This window comes from Leptodactylus fuscus, chromosome 6 (genome assembly GCF_031893055.1).
Source record: "Leptodactylus fuscus isolate aLepFus1 chromosome 6, aLepFus1.hap2, whole genome shotgun sequence".
Taxonomy (NCBI): Eukaryota; Metazoa; Chordata; class Amphibia; order Anura; family Leptodactylidae; genus Leptodactylus; species Leptodactylus fuscus.
Window position 1 is genome coordinate 160503613 of NC_134270.1, and position 22698 is coordinate 160526310.

General features: G+C 42.7%; 1 protein-coding gene across 1 annotated transcript in view; it reads right to left on the minus strand.

Annotated features, from left to right (window-relative positions):
- Positions 1-6351: 6351 nt before the first annotated feature.
- Positions 6352-22698, minus strand: part of ARHGEF19 (Rho guanine nucleotide exchange factor 19) — a 37992-nt gene continuing 21645 nt past the window's right edge. Inside the window, exons 3-16 of the mRNA XM_075277835.1 lie at positions 21652-21963; positions 20184-20277; positions 19418-19602; positions 17508-17755; positions 15548-15708; positions 14918-15070; positions 14434-14563; positions 14126-14200; positions 12592-12681; positions 12275-12438; positions 9996-10154; positions 9680-9759; positions 8079-8183; positions 6352-7080 (exon numbers count right to left, since the gene is read on the minus strand). Of these exons, the coding sequence (XP_075133936.1) occupies positions 6923-7080; positions 8079-8183; positions 9680-9759; positions 9996-10154; positions 12275-12438; positions 12592-12681; positions 14126-14200; positions 14434-14563; positions 14918-15070; positions 15548-15708; positions 17508-17755; positions 19418-19602; positions 20184-20277; positions 21652-21963 (2114 nt within the window). The 3' untranslated portion in view covers positions 6352-6922. The remainder of the gene's footprint in view (positions 7081-8078; positions 8184-9679; positions 9760-9995; positions 10155-12274; positions 12439-12591; positions 12682-14125; positions 14201-14433; positions 14564-14917; positions 15071-15547; positions 15709-17507; positions 17756-19417; positions 19603-20183; positions 20278-21651; positions 21964-22698) is intronic.

The following is a 22698-nucleotide window of genomic DNA, read 5'->3' on the forward strand; positions in this document are numbered from 1 at the left end:
TGGTACTGTGCAGTGTCCATATATACAGAATAAGAGCAGATACTGAGAATTACACCAGTATACAGGACAAGAGAAGTGATACTGTGCAGTGTCCATATATACAGAATAATGGCAGATACTGAGAATTACACCAGTATACAGGACAAGAGAAGTGGTACTGTGCAGTGTCCATATATACAGAATAAGAGCAGATACTGAGAATTACACCAGTATACAGGACAAGAGAAGTGATACTGTGCAGTGTCCATATATACAGAATAATGGCAGATACTGAGAATTACACCAGTATACAGGACAAGAGAAGAGGTACTGTGCAGTGTCCATATATACAGGATAAGAGCAGATACTGAGAATTACACCAGTATACAGGACAAGAGAAGTGGTACTGTGCAGTGTCCATATATACAGGATAAGAGCAGATACTGAGAATTACACCAGTATACAGGACAAGAGAAGTGGTACTGTGCAGTGTCCATATATACAGGATAAGAGCAGATACTGAGAATTACACCAGTATACAGGACAAGAGAAGTGGTACTGTGCAGTGTCCATATATACAGAATAAGAGCAGATACTGAGAATTACACCAGTATACAGGACAGGAGAAGTGGTACTGTGCAGTGTCCATATATACAGGATAAGAGCAGATACTGAGAATTACACCCAGCATACAGGACAAGAGAAGTGGTACTGTGCAGTGTCCATATATACAGAATAAGAGCAGATACTGAGAATTACACCAGTATACAGGACAGGAGAAGTGGTACTGTGCAGTGTCCATATATACAGAATAAGAGCCGATACTGAGAATTACACCCAGTATACAGGACAAGAGAAGTGGTACTGTGCAGTGTCCATATATACAGAATAAGACCAGATACTGGGAATTACACCCAGTATACAGGACAAGAGAAGTGGTACTGTGCAGTGCCCATATATACAGAATAAGACCAGATACTGGGAATTACACCCAGTATACAGGACAAGAGAAGTGGTACTGTGCAGTGTCCATATATACAGAATAAGAGCAGATACTGAGAATTACACCAGTATACAGGACAAGAGAAGTGGTACTGTGCAGTGTCCTATATACAGAATAAGAGCAGATACTGAGAATTACACCCAGTATACAGGACAAGAGAAGTGGTACTGTGCAGTGTCCTATATACAGAATAAGAGCAGATACTGAGAATTACACCTAGTATACAGGACAAGAGAAGTGGTACTGTTTATATACATGTTATTCACATAGGTGGCCAGAGTTTTCTAGTGATCGCACATAGATATTGATTTTCCTGATGTCCTGTGTCAAATGTTCATCTGTTTTCCATGTACATGAAAATAGATTAACCCAATTTAGAAATAATTCCCCAACGTATCTGTTAAACATATGGACACAACATCTACATAAAAACAGACGGTGAATAAGGCCTAACAGAATCTGACTAGCCTACAGGTGAGCCCCTGAGTCAGTGATACTGTGTAAGCTACTATTTGGTACTCCTTATTTATAGTATGTATAGTCCAGTTTTTGATGTGACACTGCCTTTGTGTGAGTTGACAGCACCCTCTTGTGGCTATATCCATTTATAGCACTGAGCTAGATAAAGCCAGAATTTCATGCAATCTACTATAGACCACCCAATTGACTTGGTAGGTTGTGTGGCAGTCATGTGCAGCATAGCATAAATCATAAGTAAATAGCTTATAGATCTATATGTGTCGTACATCATTGTATACCGACTACCCATAAGGCACCATAAATCAATATATGGCTGATCAGTTTCTCCATTCCATATAGAACTGCAGCAATACAACGACCATCAGGATAACACAAACGTCACCAGAAAGCTACAGGGAAATGTTATCTGCTACATGAATAATGACTGGCAAATACAGGCCCGGCTCCTATGGCCACAATTTACCTGTAAAGTCCCTCAGCATTGATGCAATCTCAGCATGGCCCCTAAATCAGTTACCTGTCCTCCAGGTGGGAAGGCTGCACCTGAGCGCCGACTTTAGTAACCTGGCTAGGATGAAGATCTGGGACTGGACCACGCACAGAGCTGACCTCTCCCGGTTTTGGCCTATTTCCATGGACAATGCAGACTTCACGGGACACCTTAAAGGTGCTGGATTTAACCTTTCCACCAATTTTAGGACAATTTGTGTAGTGAGCCGTGAACTTTCTAGGTCAATTTATGTATTCTGAGTGTTGGTCACTGCTTAGTCTCTAACCATTGCAGGTGTATCCTATACTGCCCCCTACTGTTCAGAACTAATTCCACCAGTCATGACTGTAACACCAGAGTCAGGGATTAGTCCAGGGCTCTGTGGCGGCTTTGGTCACTAAAAATTCTGCAGGTTTTATATTTCTGCCACTGTAGTGTCGTGTTGTATCATATCAATCCTATCAATCCACAAAACAAACCCAATGGGTAGCTAGGGAAATGTTCCACTTTTTTTAAAATTGTTTTTACGGAACAGGTTTTTACTCTCCCATAGACTCTCGGCCAACACATGGATCCATGGAAAACAAAGTAGTGTGCATGCGTCCATAGAAATTAATGGGTGAGTGTGCTACTGTTCCAGACACAGTGATACCACATTTAGGCTAAGGCTCCGTTTCCACGGCATAATGCGCCGCACATTCTGACACGTAAACACGTGTCAGAGTGATGCCCTTCAAAACAGATCACATTGACTTCAATGGGTGCCGGCTTACGCGCGCTACACATTGAAATCAATGGGAGGCTTTTTAACCCATTGATTTTATTGTGTAGCACGCGTAAGCCAGCACCCATTGAAGTCAATGGGATCTGTTTTGAAGCGCCTCACTCTGACACATGTTTACGTGTCAGAATGAGCGACACGTTACTCCGAGGGAATGGGGTCTAAGGCCGCATGTTACGGAAAGGCAGCTTTTTTTGCAGATTTTGCTTTGGTTTATTGAGCCAAAGCCAGGAGTGGATTGAGCAGAAGGGAGAAATGTAATAACTTTCTATGTATTTCTCATTCCTATTGTAGCCATTCTTGGCTTTGGCTCAAAAAAATGCAGCAAATTTTTCAACAAAGGAAATGCAGCTTCTTTTGTTGCAGTTTTTTGAGCCAAAGCCTGGAGTGGATTGAGCAGAAGGGAGAAGTAGAAGGGTCAGTTCACACGTGAACTGCCCGCGCGGGTTTTGACACCGAGAGAGCCGCGGTGAGCCGCGTCTCTCTCTTGTCAAAACCCACCTGCTGCGACCATCGCGGTCGCGGCTTTCCCCTCCGCTGTCGGCTCAAATGAACGAGCCAACATAGGAGGGAGCTCCCGGGGGCGGAAGCCGCGCGGCTTCCGCCTGAAGAAAGGGCAGGTTGTTTCATTGTAACAGGTTTTTACTGTCAAAAACTGTTTTTACTGTCAAAATCCGCCCCTTTGCCTACGTGTGAACTAGCCCTAAGAACTTCCTATATATTGTCCATTCCCTCTGTAGCCATTCTTGGCTTTGGCTCAAAAAACGCAGCAAAATCTGCAACAAAAAAAGCTGTGTTTTTGCAACGTGGGGCCTCAGACTAAGGCTAAAGCTACACGTTGCAGACACACAGCATTTTTTGTTGCAGATTTTGCTGCATTTTTTTGAGCCAAAGCTAAGAATGGCGACAGGTGGAATGTGGAATATATAGGAAATGCTTTATTTCTCCCTTTTGCTCAATGCATTTCTGACTTTGGTTCCAAAAAAACACAGCAAAATTTGCAACACAGAATGCTGCGTTTCTGTAACATGGGGCCTCAGCCTTATATAGATTTTGTTATACCAATAATCCAAAACTTATTTTAGCTGTCATATTCTCGCATGTAACTTTTATGTTTCCATGTACAGAGTTCTGTAAGACATAATTCTTTGCAGTACAAGATGCAGTTTTTATTTAGATCATTTTGAGGAATGTTCAATATTCTAATCACTTATTCAATTCTTTTTGAAGTGATGAAATGACGTGATATAGCTCTTTTTATTTAATTTTTTTTACCCCTACGGTGTTGTCTGTATGGGATAAATACTTTTATGGTTTGCAGTTTGCAATTCCTCACGTGTTTATGTTTAACTAGCTTCTGCCCACACAACTTCGTCTGCGTGTTGTTGACGTTGATCCGCCTGCTCCAGCGTTTTGGCTGCTCTCAAGCTGGCCTGCCACTGAACTTGTTACTCGTGCTGTGCCTGTGATTGTTCCAGCATCTCGTTGGCGTTGATGATCTGACTGCTTGAAGAGCCACTTGACGCCTAGCTTTTTCAATCCTCCTCAGCTCTGCTTAAGGAGAAGCCTGTTGACTTCTGGCTACCTTTATAGCTCTCATTTTTTGTGAATTTTGCGACAAATTATATTTTCATTTTCTCAGCATCTTTAAAATTGGGAAACTGCCAATTTGGATTAAAGAGGTTTTCCCATCTCAATGTCTCAGCACGCTGCCTACAGTGTCTGCTTCTCACTTCATGTATTTCTCTCCCCCCCCTGCTCCCTCTGGCTGAACGGGACTCAGAAAACTTATACAGATGAGATAATATCCAGATGCTTGTACAGAATGGACTCAGTGTTATCTGTGTGTTTACATAGAGAGATAACAGACCTGGCTATATCAGCAAAGTGCAATTAGCTGAATGATTGTCCAGCCGGTAAGAGCAATTTAATATTAGTAGGATACATAAATTGAGAACAGACATGAAGCCATGTCATTTACGGGGATAAAAAGTATCCTATGTGTTAATCCAGGTTACAAATTATCTATGTGCCAAATTTCATCCAAATGTGTTCAGCCGTTTTTCCGATTGAGTAACAAACATACAAACTTTCACATTTAGAATTTAGAATATTAGTAGGATTTGTTTCATTTTGTTGGTAAATCTAGGGAAGGAGGGGCGATTTGAAATTTTACTCTTACTTTTTTGTACTTTCTTTTTTTTTAAGCCTTGAATCTGGGATCATCAGGTAACTTGTACTATAGACTGCAATGCAACTGAATTGCAATCTGTAGTATGGTGGCATGGGAGTAGGAGAAACAGGTGATCATCAACTTTTTTTGTTGCAGATTTAGCTGCGTTTTTTTATGCCCAAGTCAGGAGTGGATTGAGCAGAAGGGAGAAATATAAGAGATTCCTATATATTTTCCTTTCCTTTTGTAGCCACTTCTGGGTTTGGCTCAGAAAAAACACCGCCAAATCTGCTTTATGAACCTTAATCTCTTCTGTGTTGGCGTAAAATACACCTAATTTACTAGAAGGCTCATCTCCTGCCTTCCATGCCAAAAAAAGGAAGAATCTGACACATGCACAGAAATCTGATGCAACTTGGGTATGAAAAATGTGAAGTTGTGTCTTATTGTATGGATGCAAAATTATATACGTTGTGTACATGAGGCCCAATACTGTAAATTACATGGAAGACGGGAAGAGGAAACATATTGCTGTAGTTTTACATTTAGACACAAAATCAAAGAGCTTAAACAGAAGGGTGAAGGCAGGGTCAGATTAAGACTGCCTACCGTATGAGGCGTTATATTTATGAAGTCCCTCCCCCCCCACCAAACTTCCACAGGACCATTAATGCTTCAAGAGATCCGAAACCTACAATTTATTATAAACTGTGTCCCAAAAATAGAAGCTAAAGTGCTACTCAAACTATAATATAGACAAATTAGTGACTGACCAATGGACTTCCTAAGACAGTGAGTCATATACATTGTAGCCCTGCATGGTTTCCCATGCCATGCATAGCGGGTGACAAGCTGTGTACTAACAGCGGAGTACCCACTCCCAATGCACAAGACTGGAAAGCCTCCTTTAGATGCTGAAGTCAATAGAGACTGCGGCATTTAATAGGCTCATAAGGGAGCAGTGCCCTCTATAAGGAATTGGCAATCCTTTGAACGTGAGCATGGAGTGTCCAATGCCATCACTTGGTAGCTGGAAACCTAGTGAAAGTTTCAGGGCTTCCTGTAGTAATTGATGATATTCATTACATGAATCTTCGCAAGGTTTACTTGTTCGGTACAAAGCAGAGGTGCTATTATTTTATTCTGGGATCACTTCAGACCCTGGAAAATAATAATTGGTGGCCAGGGAACATCCAGAGAAATGAAAAACCCCTCATACATGGGGATACTCACCGTGTGGGGGCCACATTATAATGTATGGGGGCCACTAAGGGAACATTACACTATGTGTGGGCCAGTGAGGAGGCATTACACTGTATGGGCGCCACTAATGCCCTGTGAAATAGCGATGAAAACCCCACCTCAAGCATTCCTATTTATTTCACAGCGTTTGCTCTTCTTTTTGCATCATGTCTTCTAAGGTTTGAGAAATAAGACAGAGACACTGATCTGAAGGAAATTTAATTACACGGCGATGTAGAGCTATTTACAGAGTCCTCTGTGGTGGTTTCATGTCTTGTGATGTAGAAAGGAGACTCATGTGACCTCTTGCTAAGTATATTACACTAGTATGGTGTCTCTCGGGGGGTTCAACCCACCCAACATGAACACAATTGGCAGGAATATTTCTGGTTGTAAAACTGGCAATTTCTTGGCACTTGTGTCACTATCGTGCTGCAGGTCTATCCGTCTGGTGATCCCGAACAGACGGACACTTCTAGAGAAGTTACTGGGAAGGTAGTCCTCAGGTATTATAACTTGGTGGCTTTTTGGAGGACCAGGTTACTTTTTCCTTCCTTGGATCAGGGGAAGTTATTTGCAGCAGTCCTGTGTGACAGGCTCCAAAGCCACTTCTATATCCCCACAGAGGTATATGGGCTCCACGCACAATGGGGGCCCTATGAGCACACAGGGGGAAAGTCCAACTACAGGAAGACCGCTGAAATGTACAGGACATTGAAATGTTCTATGCGTGGACCACGACCCTGCAGGCAAAAGCCACTGAGTGGTCTTGGGCTATGGGGGTTTCATCTCTAGTTTGCTGGTGGCGTGCTTGATTCTCTTGTTCTCCCGCAGATTGCGCAGCCGAGCGTTTTTGCTGGTGATCTCCTCCACATGTGTTGCTGGCACCCAACCCCTCTCTCCATCTGAGAGCCGGATACCTTCCATCCACCCTGCAAATAATATGACACACATTATGTGATTGCCCCAGGCAAGGAGACACAGCCATGTAAATGTCAGCCTCTGCAGCTTCTTAATATCCACTGAGATGTTATTGAAAAAATGTCACTACTGCCATGCTAAGAAAGCTGCACAGATTTAATATTTCCTTTATTATAGATGTAATTGTCTCCTGTGCTCCTTGTCCCCCCTATGGAAAAAAAAAATCATAGGAGGGACAAGGAGCACATGGTAAAACTGATGCAAATTTTACAAATTACATGTAGTTTTGAACAGGTAAAATTTGCAACCAAATAGAATGCTACTATAACATAGAATAGAATACTATATATATGTATAACTACTATAATACTGCCCTTATGTACAAGAATATAACTACTATAATACTGCTCCTATGTACAAGAGTATAACTACTATAATACTGCTCCTATGTACAAGACTATAACTACTATAATACTACTCCTATATACAAGAATATAACTACTATAATACTGCTCCTATGTACAAGAATATAACTACTATAATACTGCTCCTATGTACAAGAATATAACTACTATAATACTACCTTCTATGTACAAGAATATAACTACTATAATACTACTCTTATGTACAAGAATATAACTACTATAATACTGCTCCTATGTACAAGAATATAACTACTATAATACTGCCCCCTATGTACAAGAATATAACTACTATAATACTGCTCCTATATACAAGAATATAACTACTATAATACTGCCCTTATGTACAAGAATATAACTACTATAATACTGCTCCTATGTACAAGAATATAACTACTATAATACTGCTCCTATGTACAAGAATATAACTATTATACTATAATACTGCTCCTATATACAAGAAAATAACTAATGTAATACTCCACCTATGTGTACCGGAGATGCCTTATTCCAGTCGATCTGTTGCAATAAATGTTATATTTTAATGTAGTAAATCTGCAATGCGTACACTGCTCTGTCTCTCTTACCATCACTGGTCTTTGAGGTGAGGCGGAGAATGTCGGCTTTCTCCAGGGTAAGTTCGTCATGCTCCTGCGCCGTGTAACCCTTTATGCACTGCACTTGTGGGGCATCTAGAGGGAGAAAAAGTTGAGTTGACTCAGGCTAGGTTCACATCTACATTGGAAATCTTTATGGGCTCTCCATCGTTCAGTTTCCCATGTGGACCTGCATGACGAATAGCTAAACACTAGTGTGTACATAGCGTTAAGATAATGTCTTATATGTTATCGGGCAGCAGAAGATGCAGAACTGTAGTTGTTTAGCTATCTGAGTGTAGAATGTGAGGTGGTCATCATTGAATCTTCTGGATTGAAGGCTCCTTGGTATCAAACTTGTCAAGTACACCAGATACTTGTAAGGGGGTGCTTAAGCATGGTCTGTAACAGATCCTACCCTATACACAACAGTGCATTTGAAGTGACCCCATTACTAGGCATTAGGCTGTTTATGTACCAGTGGAGTTAACTTATTAGTCATGTTGTGTTATACCAAGCTTAAGCTAACATATCTTTATTGACAGGTACTGTGCCTTTAAATGTTGTTATGGTGTTTGCACTGTGTGCAACCGGGCATGTTGGCTTGTGATGTCTCTGGTTGTGTACTATGTGTACCACAGTGGAGCCACAGCGTATATTTTGTATTGCCTCTTGTGGAGAGAGTACTCTATAACTGGAGACAAGAGCTCAAGGAATTGACACTGCAGTGGAGATCCAGAGGAGGTCTCTGGGGAGGATTTGGGTTCAGGTAGCATCCATTCTAAAAAGCAGAGCCTTTGACCACCTATAGTGCCTTGGTCTGGAGTTGTAACTTGAAGCTCTGGGGACCCAATGCAGCGTCTTGTGCCATTTAGAATAGCTGATATATTGGATGAGAAAGGGACCTTTGGCGCCCCTTCAGGGTCCAGGGCCTGGTAGTGACTGAAACCTTTGTATCCCCTATAGCTACACCCCTGTCTTGATCCCTGAACCAGACTGCTGCCTACTATTTGCTCCATCACCAGAAAGCCCTGTGTATCTGGTAGGAGGTTTTGGGCCACTTTTGGGAAACATAATTTTGTCATTGCATCAAGGTAATGTTTGTCAAGGTTTGGCGGTATTATTTAAGGTTTTATTCCAGTGGTTCCCACCACAATCGCACACGTTCTTTTTGTCTACCAAACAAACTGTAGCCTCTGCTTACAAATAGTCTACCCTTGACTTTTCTGAAGTCAAATGCAGACACCTTTGGTACATGATAGAGATGAGCGAATAGTATTCGAAGCTGCAGTTTCGAATACCTCGCTCCATAGGAATGAATGGGAGCAGCCGCGCGCCGGCTGGCACTCGGCGCTTAACCCCTTGCAGTTTGCCCGCTCCCATTCATTCCTATGGGAGTGAGGTATTTGAAACTAGAGTTTTAAATAGTATTCGCTCATCTCTAGTACACAGTTGATGAGAAACTCCCTTCCTTTTTATCAAACGGACACAATAATTTTTTCAGGATCCGGTTTCCCTGGATAGAGTATGCTATTCCGGCCCCATCTGATAAACCCATGCTCTCCAAAGCAATAATTCCCCATTGTCCTCACCTTCACCTTCTGTCAGATTCTCAAGGTCACTGAGCGGGTTTGAAGGACACATGGCTGAGATCCAGCGCTGCTTCTGGCTTCTGTGGGGGAAGACAGTGAAGTCAGTAGTGTCTTTAGTTAATATGTAGGGAACCGTAAGGATATGCTCATGTGTTAAAAAACAAAAACAAACTAAGAGCCCACAGCAGAAACCAAAAGCCATGTTGCAGATTTCTGCAGCATTGTGCATGCTATTTCTGCACATTATAATAATATCATGCCTGCACCCCATAATGCTCGTCCATCATGTACGCCGTGTTTGCTGCCCCTCACTCACTCGCTCTGCGCTCGCAGTAGGATTTGGTGCTTTGGTTTCTGCTCTTGGCACAGGTGGACGTGGAAAACTTCTCCGGGAACCTCCTGCAGCTTCCAGCTCAGATCTGTCACCTTCAGGTCACACACCTGTGCGTGTGCAAAGACAGCAAAACGGCCCAACCTGCGGAGCACAGAGAAGATGACCCGAAAGACAAGAGACAATGTGACGGAAGCTAGGAAATAGGGGAGCATCACAAATATACCCATGAACCCCAAGACCGGCATCTTTACATGAAATGTCCCAGTTCTCCCAACATAACTTTGCCCCAGGCTGGATTTTCCTTAGAAAGTCTGTAAATTAATTATATTATCATTTTTGGGGTATTTTTAGCTGTTGCTTAGCAACCAGGCCTGCAGAGGACATGGAGGCCGAGCACCGACGTCACTTCTTACAGCTTCTGCTATTTATGGCTCCTTACCTATTTCTGAACCTAAGCAAAAGAGTAAGCTGAAAATTCTCTCCCCCTCCCCCCCGGCCGGGAATTTTACACCTATGACTATGGCAATATGTGGAGCGTATTACTTTCCCCGAGACTGAACGGTAAAGGTGGTTGTTATTCCACCATTGTAGTGAGTGAGACGTCTCAGCGGATCCAGTGTCGTGGTAGTATAGTACACTCTGTGGTCACCGGGGAGTCCTGACCTATATAGGACACAGTAAATATGTGGGTCTAGCTTTATTTTAAAGAAGCCCTGGGTGTATCCATACTTATGGCCCACCCTGTATAGAGAAATCCAGAGATCAGGCCGAGAAATAGAATGTTATATTTTTTTTCTCAGAATGTTCCACACAGAACATTAAAGCAAAGGCCAAATGAATAGATCCAGATCCATTAGCTTCTATGGGGCTGCTTATACAATAGCTGGCACACGGCCATGAAATAAGTCTGAGTCTATGCCCATACATTTTCTGACAGTTTTCTTTTCACTGGTGCTTTAGTTACTTATAGCTTATAATCTCCCATCCTTGCTGTAATGTAGTCAACTTTCTAGTACAAAGTCTGTGATCCTATGTAGCAGTCAATATGAGCAAGGAGAGCTGCAGTATAAAGCATGGGGCAGGATCAGGAAAGGAGCCAGATTCTATTATTAGACACAAAGTGAATTTTACATTCTGACTCTAATAGGCGAATTATAACCGAACAATAAGACTGTATTCACACAGCCATTATTAATGTCCGTTACTCGCATCCATCATAGGTAGCAGAGTAAGGGCGGGTTCACACCTGGCTGCGCCTGGTCTGCGCTTTCAGATTTCCGTCTTTTGCCGAGAGAAACTAGACAGGAGATGGAAACCGGCGGTCAATTTTCAAACCCACTCAATTGAATGGGAATGCAAAGTGACCGCCCGTGAGCGTTTTGTGCCTGTCTGTGGCGAAACTGTTTTTTTTAACTGGACACAAAGTCCTGCATGTTTGACTTTGTGTCCCGTTAAAAAAACGGTTTTGCCGCTGAGAGGCAAAAGATGCTCATGGGTGGTCACTTTCCATTCCCATTCAAGTGAATGGGTTTGAAAACTGACCGCTGGGTTTCCGTCTCCTATCTAGTTTCTCTCGGCAGAAGACGGAGATTCAAAAGGAGAGACCGGGCGCAGGTGTGAACCCGCCGTAACGGACACAGGCGCAGTATTGTAGCCCCCTCCATCTACATCCATTCCCAATGACTATAAGAATGGAATAACAATGCAGGGGCTACATCTGCATCTGTCATTCAATGTCCGCCGCTCTCATCCTGTGATGGATGAGAGCGGTGGACATTAAATAACGCATTATATTGTCCATATCTCAGCCATGATAAACAACAAGTCAGTCTGATTTTAACGCCCACGTGTCATCCATTTTGCATCCGTTTTAGAGGACTAATAAAAAAAACTGTTGGATTTTATTGGCCTTTTTTTGTTTTGTTTTTAACAAATGTAATTAAAAACAGACCCATTGACATCGATGGGGGCCAAATGGCCGTGAAAACGGATAGCGATAGAACGTCCATTTTTTTTTAACTCACTGTTTTCTTGTCCATCACAAGAACAGACATGTAAATACTCAATCACTGGCATTGTTTTATACGACTGAATGAATTAGGCCTAATACTAGACTTCTAATACTAAGATTTATTTTTATTAACATCTGACTGTCATAGGTTAAAGGAAGACCAGATTTAGATTAGTAGGGCATCAGGATGTTGGGGGACACTTATTTATTTTAATGGTGCCGGTATAGATGTAGTTGGTGTTTCACTCACTCTTTCTTCCTGGAGAGCAGGAGACAGTCATTAAACAGATGCAGATAGACGGGTTTCGGACAAAGCTTAAAGCGTGATCCAGCTGCGTTGGGAATCTGCATGTCCAGTTCTGTCAGTTCCCCGTGCTTCACCAACCAGCGAGATTGCGAGATCAATGGGAAAATCTACAAATAGACAAAGAAATTAGGTGACTTACAGCAATTCCTCAGTATTATTAGTATAGGAGGTTTTGGCCCACATGTCACACATCACATGATGAATGTCACTACGGAGTGGATCGCAGCCATGTTCTGACCACAGCGCACACGTCTCCTCACCTTACTTTCAAAGTGAATCTTCTTATTGAGATGAATGAGCTCCTCAGTTCTCTTCATGGACTGGACACTGGAATTACACTCTTTTACCAGCTGCACAAGAGAAGACCGACATTAAGTATACAACAGTCTGAAGATACAGTCATGTCCAGTGCAGTAAGGGAATTCATCCTGAAACGCGTAGCTGTTTGGGTCCATTCACACGGAGTAACGTGCCGCATGATGTGGCACGTATACGGCGTATGAGACTTTGCGCGCTGTAAAAGCTCCCATTGATTTCAATGGGAGCCTGGATCGTATACGCGGCGTTATTTTGTAGCCGTGATTTACACGGCCGCAAAATAATGCCGCGTATACGATCCAGGCTCCCATTGAAATCAATGGGAGCTTTACAGTGCACAAAGTCTCACGCCGTATACGTGCCACATCACGCGGCACGTTACTCCGTGTGAATGGACCCTTTATCTGTAATGTTGACTCCTAAAGTCACGATGTGACTTTTTTATTTTTTGCAAAATAAAACTTAAATTTTATTCATGTACGTCTGAATTCGTTGGAACTCAGTTGAAGCTGGATTTTACCTTCTCTATAGTATATTTAAATGATAGGATCCCTTTAAAGGGAAATTACCCCCTGTATATACATTTTAATAAAGCAGTGAATGAAACTTACATCTTCTAAACTTGCTTTTCCAGGACTTCCTGTTATGGGACTGCTTTATAATACAAAGCAATACTAAAGTAAATGACTCCCATGTGCGGCACAGAAGTTACAATCACAAGAGGGCACCACATGTTCAGCAGACCTGACATGTTGTATACTATCCCCCCATACAATCACACTCGGGTGTCACATCTCAGCTGTCTGCCACCTCCAGAGTAACCATCAAGTCTACAATATACATGCTGTGTACACAGAGACAGATGCCAGCAATGATGAGACATCTGACTGCTATGTTTTTACTGTGTTTGTATGACCTTCCCCCATTTGTATCACTGGCTTCATATGAAATCCTACTGAATGTCTTTAAGTAATGGGAAGTTTAGAGTGTGTGCTCCTGGGGTCAGGGATTGTTAGAGTGATTATGTGTGATGGAATATTTGACTGTGCTTCTAGGGACAGATAGACAATTTATCTGGTAGGTTATTATCGCCAGATCAGTGGGGTTCCGCATGCCCACCGATCAACAGTTGAAATTGTCTGCAGTGGTGGGTGAGTGAAACTTCCGCTTCACAAGTCAGTGATATCACGTTCATCGGTTACATAGCCTGTTTGTAGCTCAGTCCCATTCATGTGAATGGAGCTAAGCTGCAATGTCAAGCCCAGCTGCTATACAGTGAACAGTCAGCAGTAGAGAAGAAGCTGCAGGGTATGTATGAGCACTGCAGCTTCTTCACTACAGCACTGCTCATTGTATAGCACCGATGTGATATTGATGATCTTTTGAGGATTGGTCACCTTGTATCATAATCCTGGAAAAACCCTTCAACCTGTAATTCCCCTTTAACAATCTCCACCCTCATTGTATAGCTGTTACCTTCTTAAGCTCAGTGAAAGCTTGGCTCGCTGTCTCTTCATTTTGGGACCCAGGGGCTGTGTGTTTCAAGATGTTCTGTGGAGATACATGAATATGACAACTCAGGACAAAATGCAGAGAAATCTCCTATTGTACAAATAAATGTATCAGTCCTACAGTCATCTTCTCCCAAACTTGAACTGACTGATAACAGGGGCAACAGACCCTTGAAGACTCTGGAGTCCAGTAGCGATTGCTACCTCTGCACCCCTTATAGCTATTCGTCTGATGCAAGGCCTAGAACATACCCAATAAACTCTATCACCTACCTCTACCAGCATCTTCAGACGCATGATCCTCTGGAAGGGCAGGATGAGGAAGGATGTTAGGGGCAGGCGCTGACAGACTTGATCCTCTTCCAGTTTGGCCAGGACTACACGGAAACGAGTGTTCTCCTGTCTGTATAGACGATATATACTATATTGTATTATACTGTATACAGGGCCCTGAGCTGCTTGCTCAGATGAGTTATTCTATATTATTATATATATATCACATTATAATATTTCACTATTTTCACTTATTCAGCGAATCCCATGATTCACCCTAAATTTTGTCAGTCTTTATTATTGTTTCCTGCAAAGTTATGTATTATCCATCATGGACATATTATTCATATTAGCTCACACTTCATGTTTGTAGCAGCATTGTCTAGTACATGAAGATGAATCACATATAGTCACAGCCGCCCTGTTGTTTATGTAGTGATGTGAGGAGGTAACACTTCCTATATGTGTTGGAGGTAATACTTACAAGAGCCGCTGGTAGGTTTGTTCTTGATAGGCCTGGTTGGTGACATATGGAAGATAAACTCTGCGCAACTCCGGACAGTGACGTAACACAATATCACAAACGTCAAATCTCAAGATGTCTTCTTCCAGCCTCTCCTCCAGGTCTTCCAGGAACCTGTTTTGGTGCAGAACAGTACTTTAAACAATTGCATAGCACAAACTTCATTAGCTGAGATTTAAGCTTCTGCCCTATTGTGGTTAGCAGTGGGATAGAAAACGATCAATGCTCAACTCTTACACCAGGATAGTTCACATATAAAGGGAAGAGAAATATAATGGAAAACTTTATGCATCTCCAATATTTACTTAGACATGCGAAATATCTTCACTGAACCTTATGGACCTCCGTTCAATAGATGGAGTAAACTGTAGGCGCAGCTTGACCACATTCCAGTCCATTATTTAGGTTTATCATTTCCAAACAAAAAATAAATTTAAGGCTGTTCTATTGTGATCACTGACCTGCGATACAGCCTGAGGGTGTGTCACCTCCCATGACACTGAAATGTATAAGTATTTAGACAGATTCTAGAGAATTACAATCCTCTGTGATGCTCTACAACCAACCACTAACAAAAAATGTGGTCCTCACCTCTCACTGATTTCCTTCACTTCTGGAAGTTTAGAGAAAAGCCACTGCTTCTCCTGAGCTCCGAGACATTCGTTCAGGTCTGGAGAGTTCAAGAAATGATCCACAACTATAGACAAACTGTTCACGTATGAAGCTTCTGAGGTCACTAACTCAAATTTAGCCTGAGGAGATATAAATAGGTAAATGGCAATAAGACATAACAGAATATGACAAGGAGTTGGTGAATGGTGAGGAAATAAGACATAGAGATGGTGAATGGTGAGGAGAGATAGTAAGGATAAGACATAGAGCGCCGGTTATTGGTGAGGAGAGACAGGGAGGACAAGACATAGAGATAGTGAATGGTGAGGAGATACAGGGAGGACAAGACATAGAGATGCTGAATGGTGAGGAGAGATAGTAAGAATAAGACATAGAGATAGTGAATGGCGAGGAGAGATAGTAAGGATAAGACATAGAGTGCCCGTGATTGGTGAAGAGAGATAGGGAGGACAAGACATAGAGATAGTGAATGGCGAGGAGAGATAGTAAGGATAAGACAGAGCACCGGTGATTGGGGAGGAGAGATAGTAAGGATATGACATAGCATCGGTGATTGGTGAGGAGAGACAGGGAGGGCAAGACATAGAACCTCTGACTGACAGGAACAGAAAGGGAGAACAAGACATAGAAGTTGAATAAAAGATGATAGAACATTACAAAGAAGTTGTGAATGGTTAGGAGAGATTTAAATCATAAGACATAAAGCTGATGAATGGTGAGGAGAGAAAGGGAAGACAAGACATGAAGATGGTCAATGGTAAGGAAAAATAATAAGACATGACATATAGGTGGAGAATAGTGAGGAGAGACAGTAAGGATAAGACATAAAACTGGTGAATGGCAGAAAGAGAGGATAAGACACAGAGCTGTGGAGTGGTGAAGAAAGATAACAGGACAAGAAAGAGCTGATGAAAGTCAGAAAAACAAATGGAGGAGAAGACATAGAGTGAAGAGTAAATGGTGAAGAGTAAGGACAAGATGGTGAAGAGTAAGGATAAGACATAGTGTAGTGCTGGTAAATTGAAAGGAAAGATAATAGGGCATGACATAGAGCTGTAAAGTGGTGAGGAGAGCCAAAGAGAACAAGACATAGACCTGATGAATGGCAGTAAGAGAAAAGGAGAACAAGACATAGAGTTGGTGAATGGTGAGGACAGACAGACAGGACAAACCAAAATGCAAGTGAATGGTGAGGAGGAATAGAGAGGACAAAACACAGAGGTGGTGTATTGTGAGGGTAGATAGTGAGGATAAGACATATAGTTGCTGAATTTTGAGAAGAGTGGACCCTGTTTCCCCAAAAAATAAGTCATTCCCCGAAAATAAGACATAGCAGAGATTTTGTTGAATTGCCTAATATAAGGCACCCCCAAAAGTAAGACATCCCCCAATAATAATAATCTTTCTGCGCAAAGATTGTATGAAGTAAAACATTGCTGCCGGCTGAATGCTGGGCGTGATGTTCCGTGTACACAGGTATGCCGGCTGCTGATGCCATTGCGATACGTTGCATCCTCTGTTCCTGCTGCTGTAGGATGAGCTGGGAGATGTCCGTTGTGCAAACACTAAGCTTCGTATGCGGCAGGGAGTCCACTCTCCCAGATCATCCCACAGCAGCAGGATCAGTGGATGCAACGTGTGGTATCACAGCAGAGGCAGCAGCCGGCTTTCCTGTGCACAAAGAGCACCAACACAGTGTTCAGCATTGCAATGCTTTTCTTCATAGAGTCTTTGCGCAGCAATCACATCTCAGCGTAGCGCAGTGGTGGCAGCAGCACACAAAAATAAAATAAGACATCCCATGAAAATAATACATAGCATATCTTTAGGACCAAAATTTAATATAATACACTGTCTTATTTTTGGGGAAACATGGTAGTTCAACTATACAGGAGCTGTGATGGACAGGAGATATTACCTCTTGAAGTTTCCTCTCCTGTAGGGTTAGTGTGTTGAGCAAGCCACTTCCCCGCACATCTGGGATATCCTGCCAGAGAGAGAATGTGGAACCTCGGGACGATCGCTGGGAGCGGAAGGAGCTGCTGGGGGACAGGTTGCTTTTGGGACTGGCAGACACATCATCTTCCTCTCCGGTCGTGTCCTCTCTCTTCTGTCTCTGTAGCTCTCGGTTTATGGCCACATCACTGTACTCCTGGTATAGGATTGCTGAAGACAAGATAGCACCAGCAATATTACTGGGGAGCACACAAGGGAGTGTATCATCAGCTGGGGTAAAGATGCGGCTATAAACAGCTATGGAGCAATGTCATGCCATGTGGAAAGCAAAAACACAAAAGGTTCAAACTTCTTGAAGCCTTTTCCAAAGATGACCAAAAGGAGACTTCCCAATTCCCAAGGTTTCCTTTGTATAAAGGTCTTGCTAAAAGAGCGACATCCTGTTATACTCCAGAGCTGTGCTCACTATTATTTGGGTGCTATTGTAAACAATCAGCAAACTTGTGGATATCTCTCTAAGAGTTTAGCTAAAATGTACATACACAGTGACTTTACCAGCAGAATAGTGAGTGCAGCTCTGGCGTATAATACAAGACAGAACTTAAGATCAGTACAGGATAAGTAATGTAATGTATGTACACAGTGACTGTACCAGCAGAATAATGAGCACAGCTCTGGAGTATATTACAGGATATAACTCAGGATAAGTAATGTAATGTATGTACACAGTGACTGCACCAGCAGAATAGTGAGCGCAGCTCTGGAGTATAATACAGGATGTAACTCAGGATCAGTACAGGATAAGTAATGTAATGTATGTACACAGTGACTGCACCAGCAGAATAGTGAGTGCAGCTCTGGAGTATAATACAGGATAAGTAATGTAATGTATGTACACAGTGAATGCACCAGCAGAATAGTGAGTGCAGCTCTGGAGTATAATACAGGATGTAACTCAGGATCAGTACAGGATAAGTAATGTAATGTATGTACACAGTGACTGCACCAGCAGAATAGTGAGCGCAGCTCTGGAGTATAATACAGGATGTAACTCAGGATCAGTACAGGATAAGTAATGTAATGTATGTACACAGTGACTGCACCAGCAGAATAGTGAGTGCAGCTCTGGAGTATAATACAGGATAAGTAATGTAATGTATGTACACAGTGAATGCACCAGCAGAATAGTGAGTGCAGCTCTGGAGTATAATACAGGATGTAACTCAGGATCAGTACAGGATAAGTAATGTAATGTATGTACACAGTGACTGCACCAGCAGAATAGTGAGCGCAGCTCTGGAGTATAATACAGGATGTAACTCAGGATCAGTACAGGATAAGTAATGTAATGTATATACACAGTGACTGCACCAGCAGAATAGTGAGTGCAGCTCTGGAGTATAATACAGGATGTAACTCAGGATCAGTACAGGATAAGTAATGTAATGTATGTACACAGTGACTGCACCAGCAGAATAGTGAGCACAGCTCTGGAGTATAATACAGGATGTAACTCAGGATCAGTACAGGATAAGTAATGTAATGTATAAACACAGTGACTGCACCAGCAGAATAGTGAGCACAGCTCTGGAGTATAATACAGGATGTAACTCAGGATCAGTACAGGATAAGTAATGTAATGTATATACAAAGTGACTGCACCAGCAGATGTAACTCAGAATCAGTATGTGATAATTTGTGTAATGTATATGTACTATGATTTTTCTGTTTATGTAAATTTATTCTACATAGAAACTATAGAATGGTGAATATTGGGAATACTCTGATTATTGGGGCTGTAGCTGTGACAGGTAATATTCACAACTACGTATGGATGTGTCCTCCACATACAAACAAATATTGAACCCTTACAGCTCAGCAAGAAGCGTGACTGTCTCCTCTCACAGTACGACTGTCTTCTGTCTGACTTCTCTGCATGTCTGTGACTTGGGGGCTGACTTTCTTTACAAGGTGACTGTTTCATGTGGCTGTGACTCTCGTCCTCCTGACTGGGTGGTCTTACAGGACTGGGCTCTCCAACATCTGTCAACTTGCTCCTGAAAGGGTAAAAGAAGACTCAGTGATGCAGCCTCTAGCCCCTCTGCAGCATCTCAGTGGCCGGGGGAGGCAGGGAGTGGAGAATGCTGGGAGACAATTGAAGGACAAGTGCGAAAAATTCCTTTAAATGGAGCAAACAAAGAGTCTGTTCTGTGAGCACTGGGACAAGGAAACGTAATGAGCAAATCCTCACGCTACAACTTACAACTCTGCTATGAGCATATGAGATTTGTAGAAAGACATTGTATGACAATTCCATGGTTTATAACTCCAGATATCTATCAACAACCAATTTTGGGGTCTTTTTTGACAGATTCCCAAGAAGTCCCGACCAATTATTGGTCAACAACTGACCACCAGTTATGTCATGCCAGTGGCCAACTGTAATGTTGACTCATGGCTAGCACTTAGATGTCAGATGCAATAGTCAAAAGAGTGAATGTATCATGGGACGACTTACTAATGACAAAGTATTAATAAGATCTCAAAGAAATATATGAGAGCTTCAGACCCCTCATGATTGTTCCTATGCAAATCTGGAAAGTGACCGTCCTTCATCATGAGTCACTGCATACAATACCTGAGCCACAAGGTGTCTGTGTCCACTGTGGCTGGTTGGAGAAGTCCAGTCATTCCTGCACTGTTGCATCTCCTTTCCCTTCTTCCAGATTTTCCTATAAATTGAGAAACAATTTGTGATAGTATCAGAGAAACGCACAACTCTACATTCCCCACCATGTGCTTCTACAATCTCCAGGACCCTCAGAGCACTACATTCCCCATAATGCACTGATCTATCTTGTATCCTATAAGCCTGACTTTTTCCTGACGATTTCAGTAAAAAGTAAGGACAAACACCCGACAGATCCTGTTATTATCAAAGGGATTCCTTGAGATCTGTTTGTGTTCATAGTTTCTGGGATCCCTTGCAACAGATCAGAAGAACAGAGAGGACTGCACGGATGTGAACCTAGTATAAGAATACTTTAAAAACAGAAGTGGTATTAGTTTATTGTCAATGAATGATCAAAAGAGAAATCTAAATTCCCCCAATATTTGTTATGACCACCTTTTACCTTCTATCAATTCTTCTCGGTACTTGCAGACAGTATTTGAAGGAACTGGGTAGGCAGGTTGTTCCCACCATCTTGAGAGCTAAGCAAAGATTTTCTGGGGCCGTAGGCTTGTTCCAATCCTTCTGTCTCTTCATGTCATCCCGGATAAGCCGGGTTCACATGGGGGAATCCGGTCCAAAAAATGGCTAGCCGTGACTGGATGCTGGTACAGTGCACCGTCATCCAGTCACGTAATTCTGCTCCTGATTAGGCCTAAATGAATGGGCCTAGTTGGGAGGGAGGTGTCGTGCCGTGGACTCTGCAGCAGATTCCGCCGCGGAATCTGCCTCAAGAAAGGCCACGTCGCTTCTTGATTTCAATGGGAGGTGTTTTTTGAGATGGATTTTGACGCGGACTCCACATCAAAACCCTGACCAAAAAACCCCATGTGAATCTGGCTATAGACTACCTGATGTTCAGATCAGGACTCTTTAGGGGCCATATCATCACCTCCAGGGCAAGGGTCACACCAAATATTGATGGGATTTACATTTCTCTTTGGCTCCTTCACTTTATTTTCTTAATTGACAAGAATAAACTGTTAACCCTTCTGGTTTTTTTTGTTTGTTTTGATTTTTAAAAATGTAGATTGTGAGCCCCATATAGAGATCACAATGTACATTTTTTTCCCTTTCAGTATGTCTTTGTAGAATGGGAGGAAATCCACGCAAACACAGGGAGAACATACAAACTCCTTGCAGGTGTTGTTCCTGGCAGAATCCGAACCCATGACCCCCGCCGCTGCAAGGCTGCAGTGCTAACCACTGAGCCACCGTGTTGCCCAACCCTTCTGTTTTTGAAAATATTCTTAATTTTTCAGCCATTTTTAAACCTGCATAAAACTTTTGCACTGGACTGTATATAGTCCAATTACACACTTTCATGTGTGACATGGGATGATGGTTTAGGTCCCCTTCTGAGCTGTATACGCACCCTCCTGTCCAGCAGAGGCACCTCGTTCTCTTAGGGTGATCTTGGTGGATAGGGACTTGCCGAGCCTGGCAGTGAAGTTGTTCCTCCGCTGACTAAGCTGCAGTTTTGAGATAAGTTCTGTGGCTGAGAACCTCCACCTCTCCTGCTCCACCTTTCCAGGGGGTGACGTCACCTCCAAGACTTCTGGAGGCTCCTTCACTTCAGCCACTGGAGGGGTGGGGTCTTCTGGCTCAGGAAATACGGAATCATCCTCTGCTGATGGAGATGGTAGGGAGTTGCTAGAATCGGGGAGGTACAGACGAAGTTTACGCCCTGTGAAAAACAAGTGCAATGGTTTTGTCAGTCTGGTCTTAGCATGTACATGGTGCGGTGCAATGGATGGAGATATGATGTTCTGATGTGGATCTGATGTTATGTAATGTTTGACTACAGAACTATAGCTTCACAAAAAAAGCAATTGGAGACTAGCTGCAAAGGAAATAAATAACCAACGTCATGTCACTGATACACCGGTCTCATTCCAGGCATGCTGGGTTCCCTGCTGGTCTCTATTTTCTGGTCCCTCCTTACACACAGGAAATGATGCCTAGCCAATCATAGGTTGAGGGGGGGGGGGGGGGGGTCTCCACTGCAGACAATGATCAAGTATCAGGAGGAACCAGAAAGTAGAGACCAATGTGGGACCCAGTAAGCAATGGAACCGGTACATGGTGGGGCATTGATGAGCTAAATATGGCTGTCAGGGGGATGTCAGTTCAGGGGCAGCACTGGTACAACAAGATACTTCCTCTGACAGCCAGGGGAGTGTCTGCTCCATAAGGAATGTAATAGGGAGCAGGGCAGGCTAGAGGTGCTGGTAGTTGGGGATTAATTATGGAAACAGGTAGGGCTATTTTTCACATCCGAATTGGAGAAGGAAAAAAGCCGCTGGCAGACGTGTCCCACAGCGTCTCCCCATGATCAAAAGAAATTGGCGCTTGAAATCCTATTGCCTGAGCCTTATGTCCTCTGACATCTGCTGTCACAGGAGAGTCAGGAGCCACCATA